This window comes from Odocoileus virginianus, chromosome 7 (genome assembly GCF_023699985.2).
Source record: "Odocoileus virginianus isolate 20LAN1187 ecotype Illinois chromosome 7, Ovbor_1.2, whole genome shotgun sequence".
Lineage (NCBI taxonomy): Eukaryota > Metazoa > Chordata > Mammalia > Artiodactyla > Cervidae > Odocoileus > Odocoileus virginianus.
The window spans coordinates 40,399,268-40,412,937 of NC_069680.1; the positions used below are offsets into that span (position 1 = coordinate 40,399,268).

Consider the following 13,670-nt stretch of genomic DNA (forward strand, 5'->3'; position numbering starts at 1 on the left):
GCTTAATATACTTAGGCATTTCCTTCAGAAAAAGAGATATTTTGCCTATAACTACTGAATACAAACACAACAATAAGAAATGATAGTCTAACTTGAAAATATTTCATTTAAGAAGTAGTCTATATTCATATATAAGAAATACTTAGAAAGAAATAGAATATCTGCTTTTTTCTATTTGATTTTTTGCATGGTTATTTTTTCATAAGAAAGGGTATAAATATGGAGATCAGTCTCTCTATCCAAACAGGGCTTTATCACAAGAAGTATCATAACTTAGAAGTAAATACTGAAAATAATTATTGAATTACACATCAGTCTCCCCACTACAGTGCCAGATCCTTACTTTTAGAAAATATGTTTTCTATTTGGTATGCACACTGTAAAGTACAATCATAAGTATATTTTTAAATGTTTATTAAATGAATAAAAACATAGTCTCTAAGGAAAATAATGTAATGAAAATTCCTTTCCTCTAATGAAAACACCTTTCATCATACATGCTACTTTCTGCTCTAAATAAGGTTTAATGAGCTTTACCTTCAATCTGAGGTTGTCTCATCTAATGTCTTTGTGATTATAACTTCATATTTTAAAAAGAAGAAGCCCTTAGTGGATAATTATCAGCAATTAAGATAAGCTTAAACATGCCATAAAGCTAAAGTTTCTGTCATGGATAATTTTCTTTCTAGGAAATATATCTCATGAGACAGGGCACATAGTCTGCAGTAGCATAGTTTTATTTATTTATTTTGGAGAAGAGTTTTGAGAAACATTTCCCTGGGATACTTCTTTCAAGTCAAACTTTCTGGACCAGCCATCCAAACTGAACACTTGGTATGGTTTGTCTGAAAGATATGGTCTGCTTTCTGCCACTGAATCCTGACTGTGCTAACAGCTAAGTTTCTACAACTGAGTTTCTAAATGTCTCAACTGAATCCATCTTTACTATCAGTCTTACCTTTTTTCTTTTTACCCAAATAGGCCTAGTCAATGAGACAATGCCAATAATAATTTCACATGAATAAATAACATGATCATTTTAGTTGGGTTTTATAAAATACTTTATCTTATCTTATCTTTAGTGGATTTTGCACAGTCAAGAGGACCTTGAAAGAATAAAGCTTACACTGGGCAGCCAAATCGTCACCTCAGTTTTAAATGGTACAGAATTTGTGATCTATATAGAAACCTAGAGGCATTAACAAAACTACCCAGGGAATTTAGATCAATTAGAGCCTGTTCGTATCCCCTGCAGTGCTGGCAAACCTCGTAAGTTCCTTAAATACAAAGCGAAGGCATAATGCACTGAAGGGAAACAAATCCAATAGGAAGAGAAAACAGTGCCGTCACAAATAGATGTTTAAACATGTTAGTTCAACTAAAAAAAATTCTCCCTGGGGAATAATTTAACAGTTTTCCTACTGTGAGCGATAGTACACCTAATTAAAAAGATGCTTTCGACTTCAGAAATCTTTAGATGTTGATTATTTATTAGAAAGCTATAAAATGTTAACAGTGTAAAAAGCATTACAACACCTCCTCCAGTAATTATAGTTATTTTGAAGAATAAAATGAACATTATTTATCTCTCTAGAATTTAGATCAATGGTCTTAGACTTTCATTTTTCATCAAGCTATTCCCTTTTTCTAAACAATAATCAATGTTAAGGTATGTGGGTTATGTTTTCATTTGGATTTAGTATTATTTGAACAGAAAAATTCAAACTAATTTATCCTAGTTGACTTATATGCAAATATAAATATAATGATTGATTTATAATCCATTAAATTTATACTTCAAAGAACAGCATTTAAATGTAGGTTATCATTTTATTGCGCTTTTTGGTTCTTTAATAATAACTGAACTTTCTTTTAACTAAATGTTTCTATTTTATTAAAATGATACTTACAGATATTTTCCAGGCTAGGTTTAATTTTACAACATGCTACTAAATTGAGACAAGTTTGCCTACATAAGACTAAAGAGTACTGTCTCAGATATAATTTGTTCTATATAATAGATCTGTAATAAACTGTCTGAAAATCAAACCATCTAGCAAATACATTAGGGTAAATTTCCAGTGATTGCTTCTATAAATAATACCATCTACTTGTACAGCCCTTTATAATTTACCAAGTATTTTTACATATTGCCATTAATTAAATCACTAAATAACATTATATAGGTAAAATAATGAGATTGAGAGACAGATGTTAAGACAGGACCAGAATTACTTGGTTGGCAGTAACAGAGCCAGGAGCAGAACCTGAAGGCTTCTAGTCCTCATTCAGTCACGTTTTTTGTACTGATGGATTCTCTTCCAGTGGGAAGACCTGTTGCTACACCTATCTTCTAATTGTCTGAACCTGAATCTCAATAGATTTGCTTTCCTGCCTACCTTTAGTTAAAGCATGTGCAGGTGAACCCATAAATGCCCAGAATTAATAAACCATACACACAATTTAACCTTTGTAAGGCCAGCAGTACACTGTGAAGGATATAACTAATTCATATTTGCTTTCCCAGCACTGATCAGTTTTAAGCCAGTGACTGACCTTGACTTTGGGTAGAATAAATAGGAAAAACATTCATTAAAAAATCTGTCTAAAATATAACAGAGAAACAGAAGTAGATCAAAGATATATTTCAGTTAAAAAGACCTTCAACATTTTCCAGTAACTCTACAATTATTTAAATAAGTGCTCAAGTATTATTTTAGATAAACTTTAAATACTACCACTAATTGTACACATAAAATGTATATAAAATGAAGTGTGTGAGTATATATACACAAATATAAATATATATAAAATGATCCATAGTAACCTTATTTAAAGATATAAACTCAAGAAAAACTTTGCTGACATAAATTATAAATATGAGCATTCATATAGCAAGAAAATGTTCCTTTAGGAATAAAGTCTAATAATAACCAAGTTTTATAGTTTTAAAACCGATAAGGCACATTAAATGACTCTCCTCTGCCATCTCAGGATGATTAATGCAAATACCAGAAAGTAAAGTCTAAGTTTAGCATTCATATGTATTTTAACCTAAAGTAGAAAACCAGAAAATTCATACCAATCAGTCACAGTATAGGAAATACTGATGACCATGTGGAGCTTGTTTGGTGTTAACACTGGCTTAGTGTAGTTTCCTCAGGAAATCTTAGCAGGGGCACTGATGGTATGTGACTACAGGATGTAAGTCTATGTCCCTCCAAAGAGCAGAGGAAACAAAAATTATATAGAGAAGAAAATGTGAATATATGTATATAGCTTTGAAAATAATAGAATTTTATCTGTCAAAATGAATTATAATAATCATTTATTTAGTTCTAGTCCAAATTTTTAATCTTCATAGATTCTCAAGGCAAAAGAAATTATTTTATCCTTTTTTAGGTTACTACAAGACCAACCAATCAGATTCTTCTCCTGCACCATCTAGTCACTGATATTAGTCAACTCAAACCTTCCTGTATTCTATATGATATCAAATACAAAATTGTTTTTACCCAGGTTACCTTCTTGGGAGAAAGAACAGGATTATATAGATTATACTTTTTAAAAAAGTAACCTAAAATTTTTGCAGAAAATAGTTAATCTCAAATTACTTCACATTTTTGTTTTTTTTTAAAAAAAGTAAAGCTTTGTTTTAAAGAAAACTATTCTAGTAGATAAAAATGTACTCTGTTATATAAAAATACAATGACATATGTACTATCTCATAACTTTATGTACTATCTCAAATAAATCATAACTTAGCAACACAAGTTGTGAAATAAAATTCATATTTTATGGTAAGACAAGAAAAATTCAAACAAAAAGTTTTCTCTGCCCTTTGGCCTCCTCTCTCCCCGCAATGTGTCTTGTGTATTTGTATCATGTATTGATCAAACCTACCCCACTGGCAGAAATACCTGCTCAACCAGAAAGAGCAACATTCTCCTAGCAACAGTAAAACAACTCCTTAAAGATAACTTTCCTACTTGAACTTTTAAGGGGTCATATGACACTTACATCTGGATTATGTCAAAAATGTCATTTGATGTACAGCCCTCTATCAAAAAAAAAACCAACTTACATTTAGGGTACTTTGACTTCTGGTGGGCAGGAACAGTTCTCAGAGCTTTCTGAGATGTTCTTCGGGGTTATAAGTCAAGTTTGGCTCTAACAAAATTTTCCACTTCTTTCTTAGATCAACTGATCAGTTTTTACTGACAAAGTTCAATGTAAAGCAACAGTGTACTCACATGAGGAAATATTTCCAGCCTTATTATTTTTCATACAATTACACAAACTGGTGAACTCAACCACAATTTATTCAGAAAGTGTTTTCAGTGAAAGAAAGAATGCATTTATATTCAATTGTTTATACTGGATTTTAAACTAATCATTTTCCCTTGTCCAGATGATCTTCCTCACCAAATTAAGGTTTCATATTTAAGGGGAGATATACTAAGTAAGCACACTATGTAGTAATTATCTTAAGCATCTTGCTTATTTTCACTCATAGGTAGTTACTTTCTTTCTAACAGAGTGTTGAGCTTTGAGTCCAATATTTGACCTTATGTCTATTCAAAATCATGTTTTAAACATCAAAATTAGGGCCCCTCAGATTTTCACTTACTTTGCTTTAGCTTCTGCATCTTCATATGCTTTATTAGAAACATCGTCTAATCCTCCAATCAAATGTTTGAAAGAGCTGTCAGAGAGGAAAAAAGCAGTGATTAGGATAAATCCTCAGCAAAGTGGTAACAATGACAGCATAGTCAATGATACACTGAAACAATCTGAAAGATCTAAATAAAACTGAATTCAAACATTTAATATGAGCACATTATTAAGAAACATAGCAGATAATGATATAAACCGAGAGCAAGAAACGTCTTTTAAAGTGCTGTGAGATTTTACATTTTAATTTTAAACCTCTATAATGTTAATACATGCAAATGACTTTGCTTGTAGTGAGTATTATAAAACAAAACATGCATGAAACATGTAGGATGTTTGCTAATTTAAATTTAAATGTTGCTTTGTCATTTTTACATACACTTAAAAAAATAACCTATAAAGAGAAATTTGACACTATAACTGGAAGGGGAAAGGAGTAGCTATTACATCAGGCCCTTGGGTAATGATCTCATCTGTGGAACTGGGTAACTAGAATGCTGGGCTACATACACCAAGTATGTTTTTTCTTTCTTTTTTTTTCCCTTTGATGTGGACCATTTTTAGAGTCTTTGTTGAATTTCTTACAATACTGCTTCTATTTTATCTTTCGGTTTTTTGGCCACGAGGCATGTGGGTCTTAGCTCCCCCACCAGGGATCCTGCATAGAAGTGAAGTCTTACCCACTAGTCCACCAGGGAAGTCTCTATACTAAGCATTTTTAATACAAAAAGGAACCAAAAGACAATGACTAGACAAAAAGTCAAAGAATCAAGAATTGTATTCTATAGTGTATCAAGTTTTCTATAAGGAGCATTCAGTTCAGTTCAGTTGCTCAGTCATGTCCAACTCCTTGCAACACCATGGACTGCAGCATGCCAGGCCTCCCTGTCCATCACCAACTCCCAGAGTTTACCCAGACTCATGTCCATTGAGTCAGTGATGCCATCCAACTATCTCATCCCCTCCCCTGTTGTCCCCTTTCCTCCTGCCCTCAATCTTTCCCAGCATCAGGGTCTTTTTCAATGAGTCAGCTCTTCGCATCAGGTGGCCAAAGTACTGGAGTTTCAGCTTCAGCATCAGTTCTTCCAATGAACACCCAGGACTGATCTCCTTTAGGATGGACTGGTTGGATCTCCGTGCAGTCCAAGGGACTCTCAAGAGTCTTCTCCAACACTACAGTTCAAAAGCAAGGGAATGGCAAACCACTTCAGTATTCTTGCCTTGAGAACCCCATGAACAGTATGAAAAGGTAAAATGAATGTATTAATGAGGGTCAAATGAATGAATGTGAATGAACACGAAGTAGGCAATAGTCCATATAAGTTTCAAAAATATAATTAATGATAAAATAAATGATAAATGTAATCTCCATGGTTGAGAATAGCTCAAATATGATTTTGGCCAGTGTTCTTTATGTGGTAAAACTGCCCATTTTCTTATTGAATATTTTAGTTATTATTAGAGAAAGACTTCTTTGAGAAACTCCTTAAAGTGATATGGGCTTGCATTGTATAGTAAAATACATACCTTTTATTATGAAAAAAATGATAACATCTGGTTGATTTCCTGTTCTCACAAATAATGTGAAATTTAAACACAGAGAGGTTATTTATCCAAAATGATAGAAATTTAGAATTATAATCCATTTTCTCTGTTACCCAATCCTTTCCTATATAATACTTAAATATTTTAAATACAACCAAATCTAAACACTGTGAAAAGGCAAACAGAGGAAAAAAGAGAATTAAGTGGTAAAAACAAAGAGCAAGAACTACTAAAACCTAGCTTTTCAAAAATACTGGATCAAATGAGATGGATGAAACTGGAGCCCATTATACAGAGCGAAGTAAGCCAGAAAGATAAAGACCATTACAGTATACTAACACATATATATGGAATTTAGAAAGATGGTAACGATAACCCTATATGCAAAACAGAAAAAGAGAATCAGATGTATAGAACAGACTGTTAACACATTTTTTCTTAAACATTTAAAATGCATAGCAATTTGAAAACTCAAATAGCTAAAAAAAATTCCTGACTTCCTCCTTCAGTTCAGTTCAGTCCCTCAGTACTCTCAGGCTCTTTGCAACCCATGGACTATAGAACACCAGGCCTCCCTGTCCATCATCAACTCCCAGAGTTTATTCAAACTCATGTCCATCAAGTTGGTGATGCCATCCAACCATCTCATCCTCTGTTGTCCCCTTTTCCTACCACCATCAGTCTTTCCCAGCATCAGGGTCTTTTCCAATGAGTCAGTTCTTTTCAACAGGTGGCAAGCATTGAAGTTTCAATTCAGCATCAGCCCTTTCAATGAATATTCAGGACTGATTTCCTTTAGGATGGACTGGTTGGATCTCCTTGCTGTCCAAGAGACTCAAGAGGCTTCTCCAACATGACAGTTTCAAAAGCATCAATTCCTCAGTCTCAGATTTCTTTATATCCAACTGTCACATCCATACATGACTATTAGAAAAATCATAGCTTTGACTAGAAGGAACTTTGTTGGCAAAGTAATGACAGCTTTTTAATATGCTAAGTTGGTCATAACTTTTCTTCTAAGGAGCAAGTGTCTTTTAACTTCACGGCTGCAATCACCATCTGCAATGATTTTAGAGCCCCCCAAAATAAAGTCTGTCACTGTTTCCATTGTTTCCCTATTTGCCATGAAGTGATGGTACCAGATGCCATGATCTTAGTTTTCATAATGTTAAGTTTTAAGCCAACTTTTTCACTCTCCTCTTTCACTTTCATCAAGAGACTCTTTAGTTCTTCTTCACTTTCTGCCATAAGGGTGGTGTCTTCTGCATATCTGAGGTTATTCATATTCCTCCCTCTGCCTTTTCTAAATCCAGCTTGAACATCTGGAAGTTCATGGTTCACATGCTGTTTTCCAAGCCTGCTTGGAGAATTTTGAGCATTACTTTACAAGTGTGTGAGATGCATGCAATTGTGTGGTACATTGAGCATTGTTTGTCATTGCCTTTCTTAGGGATTGGAGTGAAAACTGACCTTTTCCAGTCCTGTGGCCATTGCTGAGTTTTCCAAATTTGCTGGCATATTGAGTGCAGCACTTTCACAGCATCATCTTTCAGGATTTGAAATACCTCAACTGGAATTCCATCACCTCCACTAGCTTTGTTCATAGTGATGCTTTCTAAGGCCCACTTGACTTCACATTCCAGGATGTCTGGCTCTAGGTGAGTGATCACACCATCATGATTATCTGGGTCATGAAGATCTTTTTTGTACAGTTCTTCTGTGTATTCTTGCCACCTCTTCTTAATATCTTCTGCTTCTGTTAGGTCCATACCATATCTGTCCTTTATAGTGCCCAACTTTGCATGAAATGTTCCCTTGGTATCTCTAATTTTCTTGAAGAGATCTCTAATCTTTCCCATTCTATTGTTTTCCTCTATTTCTTTGCACTGATCACTGAGCAAGGATTTCTTATCTCTCCTTGTTATTCTTTGGAACTCTGCATTCAAATGGATAAATCTTTCTTCTTCTCCTTTGCTTTTTGCTTCTTTTCTTTTCACAGCTTTCTTTAAGGCCTCCTCAGACTGTCCATTTTGTTTTTTTGCATTTCTTTTTCTTGGGGATGGTCTTGATTCCTATCTCCTGTACAATGTCATGAACCTCTGTCTGTAGTTCATCAGGCATTCTGTCTATCAGATCTAATCCCTTGAATCTATTTCTCACTTGCACTGTATAATCATAAGGGATTTGATTTAGGTCATACTTGAATGGTCTATTGGTTTTCCCTACTTTATTCAATTTAAGTCTGAATCTGGGAATAAGGAGTACATGATATGGTCCACAGTCAGCTCCCGGAGCAATGACCCCACTAGAGACTGACCCCGACTTGCCCAGGAGTGTCCAGGAGTCTTCAGCAGAGGCTGGGTGGGTGGTGACCGGATGCAGGGTTGGTGGCAGTGAGTGTAGCAGTACCTGCATGGGATCTTTTGATCCCACTATCTTGATTACTTCCAGTGTAGTTTGGCCCCAGGTAAATAGCAGGGAGGGAACACAGCTCCACCCATGAACAGAAAATTGGATTAAAGATTTACTGAGCATGGCCCCGCCCATCAGAACAAGACCCAGTTTCCCCCTCAGTCAGTCTCTCTCATCAGGAAGCTTCAGTAAGCCTCTTAACCTTCTCCATCAGAGGGCAGACAGACTGAAAACCACAATCACAGAAAACTAACCAATCTGATCACCTGAATCACAAACTTGTCTAAACCCAATGAAACTATGAACCATGCCATGTAGGGCCACCCAAGACTGACGGGTCATGGTGGAGAGTTCTGACAAAATGTGGTCCACTGGAGAAGGGAATGACAAACCACTTTAGTATTCTTGCCTTGAAAACCCCATGAACAATATGAAAAGGCAGAAAGATAGGACACTGAAAGATGAACTCCACAGTTGGTAGGTGCCAAATATGCTACTGGAGATCAATGGAGAAATAAATCCAGAAAGAATGAAGAGATGGCGCTAAAGCAGAAACAACGCCCAGTTCTGGATGTGACTGGTGATAGAAGCAGGGTCCAATGCTGAGCAATATTGCATAGGAACCTGGAATATCAGGTCCATGATTCAAGGCAAATAGGAAGTGGTCAAACAGGAGATGGCAAGAGTGAGTGTTGACATTCTAGGAATCAGCAAACTAAGATGGACTAGAATGGGTGAATTTAATTCAGATGACCATTATATCCACTACTGTGGGCAGGAATCCCTTAGAAGAATGGAGTAGCCATCATAGTCAACAAAAGAGTCCAAAATGCAGTACTTGGATGCAATTTCAAAAATGACAGAATGATCTCTGTGCGTTTCCAAGGCAAACCAGTCAATATCATGGTAATCCACATCTATGCCCCGACCAGTAATGATGAAGAAGCTGAAGTTGAATGGTTCAATAAAGACTGATAAGACCTTCTAGAACTAACACCCAAAAGAGATGTCCTTTTCATTATAGGAGACTGGAATGCAAAAGCAGGAAATCAAGAAACATCTGGAGTAACAGGTAAATCTGGCCTTGGAGTACAGAATGAAGCAGGGCAAAGGCTAATAGAGTTTTGCCATGAGAACACATTGATCATAGCAAACATCCTCTTCCAACAACACAAGAGAAGTCTATACATGGACATCACCAGACGGTAAACACCGAAATCAGACTGATTATATTCTTTGCAGCCAAAATGGGGAAGCACTATACAATTAGCCCTTGGTTTAAAACACAAATTTTCTATGGTGCTAATTATCCAATATTTATGATTTTTTTTTTTTTTGCTACTAGATAAAACAAAGTGAAGGGAAATGACATGTACTTACAAAAGGTCCCTATATTGATAGGACAGAAAATTATTTTTGAAGTAAATTCCCTCTAACTGAGGAAAACACTTCTTATTTAATGTGTACATGATTTTTTTATTATGGAAAAGATTTTTAAATGAGAGAAGAAATTAAAATATCACTAATAGTTCTCTTACTACAAATAACTAATAGGGACATCTTTATGCTTTAGGTATTAATAATTCTTTTTATTTTTTTTCTGCATAGCTTTATTGTTGTTTATAGAGATGCAAGCATAAAATATCTATGATTAAATATGGTTTACTATTTTGACTTTAAACCTTTAACATAAGCAAATGTGTTTATTCTTTAAAATTCCATAAGCAATATTTTCACAAAATAATAGACCATTAAACATATACACATGATAGAATATCTACGTGTCCATCTATAACACAGAAGCACAGACACCCAAAGACATACATAGAGATGAAGGAGTAGTCATGGCAACTATCTATAAAAACATTTACATTTATACTCTCAATTAGAGATTAAACATATGGAATTTCTTTTCAAAATAAAAATATGTAGAACTATAATCTTGACTTTAGAATTGGAACCATATGCCAATTATAAATAATCTTTAATTAGGAAGCAATCCTGGCCAAATAATACTTTTTGAAACATGAGACAAATACATTTTGCTAATATTCTAAGCCGCCTAACACAATAAGTTAACCAGTATAGTTAACTAGAAGTTTAAGAAAATATAGCATTTTTGAGCAATATTAATAAGCTCCAAATAACTGTCTCTGTATCTCTGCACTGATCAATGAATAATTTAGGACATCTTGATAAACATAATTGATGGTATTACAGAATTTATCATTCCTGTTGCAAGTCTGAACTAATTGCAAATCTTATTGTATACACACTAAGTATGCAACACCTTTCTGCTACTTTTTTTAGGATGTAAGATCAAACTTTAACAAATCTTGACCAAACTTTTTGAAGAAAGTGGATAACATGTGATTAGTTTAGTGTATTGAGGCAGAAAGAACAGATGGAAAATCCCCCTTATGCTTAATGTTGTATTTTAAACATACTTGCAAGGAAGGGGTGGAAAAGAAAGAGGAAGTAAAAAGGAATGAAGGAAGGAGAGAAAAATGGATTAAAGAATGGAGGAAGAAAGGGAAGAAATAAAAGGAGAAGGCCGGGGGGGAGAGGGGGGGATGATGATTCTTTCACATCAGGAATGATATTTATAGGATTTTTCTTTAAGAAATATCAGTTATACTTTTCTAAGAATTCATTCATTTCTTCCAAGTTATCCATTTTATTGGCATATAGTTGGTGATAGTAGTCTCTTATGACCCTTTGTATTTCAGTGTTATCTGTTGTGATCTCTCCATTTTCATTTCTAATTTTGTTGATTTGATTCTTCTCCCTTTTTTTCTTGACAAGTCTGGCTAATGGTTTGTCTATTTTATTTATCTTCTCAAAGAACCAGCTTTTAGCTTTGTTGATTTTTGATATAGTCTCCTTTGTTTCTTTTTCATTTATTTATGCTCTAATTTTTATTATTTCTTTCCTTCTACTAACCCTGGGTTCTTCATTTCTTCTTTTTCTAGTTGCTTTAGGTGTAAAGTTAGGTTCTTTATTTGATTTTTCTCGTTTCTTGAGGTAAGCTTGTATTGCTATGAACCTTCCCCTTAGCACTGCTTTCACTGAATCCCATAGGTTTTGGGTTATCATGTTAAACTGAACCAGGAAGAAACAGAAAATCTTAACAGACCCATCACTAACACAGAAATCAAAACTTTAATTAAAAAAAATCTTTCAATAAACAAAAGTCCAGGACCAGATGGCTTCACAGGTGAATTCTGCCAAAAATTTAGAGAAGAGTTAACACCTATCCTACTGAACCTCTTCCAGAAAATTGCAGAGGAAGGTAAACTCCCAAACTCATTCTATGAGGCCACCATCACCCTGATACCAAAACCAGACAAAGATGCCACAAAAAAAAGAAAACTACAGGCCAATATCACTGATGCACATAGATGCAAAAATACTTAACAAATTCTAGCAAACAGAATCCAACAACATATTAAAAAGATCATACATCATGACCAAGTGGGCTTTATCCCAGGGATACAAGGATTCTTCAATATTCACAAATCATTCAATGTGATACACCACCTTAACAAATGGAAAGGTAAAAACCATATGATTATCTCAGTAGATGCAGAGAAAGCCTTTGACAAAATTCAACAGCCATTTATGATACAAACTCTCCAGGAAGCAGGCATAGAAGGAACATACCTCAACATAGTAAAAGCCATATATGACAAACCCTTAGCAAACATTATTCTTAATGGCGAAAAATTGAAAACATTTCCCCTAAAGTCAGGAACAAGACAAGGATGCCCATTCTCACCACTGCTATTCAGCATAGTTTTAGAAGTTTTAGCCACAGCAATCAGAGAAGAAAAAGAAATAAAAGGAATGCAGATTGGAAAAGAAGTAAAACTCTCAGTTTCCAGATAACATGATCCTCTACATAGAAAGCCCTAGAGAAACCACCAGAAAATTACTAGAACTAATCAATGAATATAGTAAAGCTGCAGGATATAAAATTAATACACAGAAATCCCTTGCATTCGTATACACTAACAATGAGAAAACAGAAAGAGAAATTAAGGAAACAATCCCATTCACCACTGCGACAAAAAGAATAAAATACTTAGGAATAAATCTACCTAAAGAAACAAAAGACCTATATATAGAAAATGAGAAAACACTGATGAAAGAAATAAAAAACGACACAAATAGATGGAGAAATATACCATGTTCATGGATTGGAAGAATCAATAAAGTGAAAATGAGTATACTACCCAAAGCAATCTACAGATTCAGTGCAATCCCTATCTAGCCACCAATGGTATTTTTCACAGAATTGGAACAAATAATTTCACAATTTGTATGGAAATACAAAAAAACCTCAAATAGTCAAAGCAGTCTTGAGAAAGAAGACTGAAACTGGAGGAATCAACCTGCCTGACTTCATACTATACTACAAGCTACAGTCATCAAGACAGTATGGTACTGGCACAAAGACAGAAATATAGATCAATGGAAAAAAATGCAAAGCCCTGTGATAAATCCATGCACCTATGGACATCTTATCTTTGACAAAGGAGGCAAAAATATGCAATGGAGGAAAGACAATCTTTTTAACAAGTGGTGCTGGGAAAACTGGTCAACCACATGTAAAAGAATGAAACTAGAATACTTTCTAACACCATACAGTAAATAAACTCAAAATGGATTAAAGATCTAAATGTAAGACCAAAACCTATAAAACTCCTAGAGGAAACCACAAAACACTCTCTGACATAAATCACAGCAGGATCCTCTATGACCCACCTCCCAGAGTAATGGAAATCAAAGCAAAAATAAACAAATGGGACCTAATGAAACTTAAAAGCTTTTGCACAACGAAGAAAACTATAAGCAAGGTGAAAAGACAGCCTTCAAAATGGGAGAAAATAATAGCAAATGAAATAACTGACAAAGAATTAATCTCAAAAATATATAAGCAGCTCATGCAGCTCAATACCAGAAAAATAAATGACCCAATCAAAAAATGGGCCAAAGAACTAAACAGACATGTCTCCTAAAGGAGACACACAGATGGG

General features: G+C 34.5%; 1 protein-coding gene across 2 annotated transcripts in view; it reads right to left on the reverse strand.

Moving 5' to 3' along the window:
• PRKG1 (protein kinase cGMP-dependent 1) overlaps positions 1–13,670 on the reverse strand; it is a 1,335,516-nt gene that overhangs the window by 121,652 nt on the left and 1,200,194 nt on the right. For both annotated transcript variants that reach the window (XM_070470571.1, XM_070470570.1), the window contains exon 9: positions 4,631–4,705. In XM_070470571.1, coding sequence (XP_070326672.1) covers positions 4,631–4,705 — 75 coding nt within the window. The remainder of the gene's footprint in view (positions 1–4,630; positions 4,706–13,670) is intronic.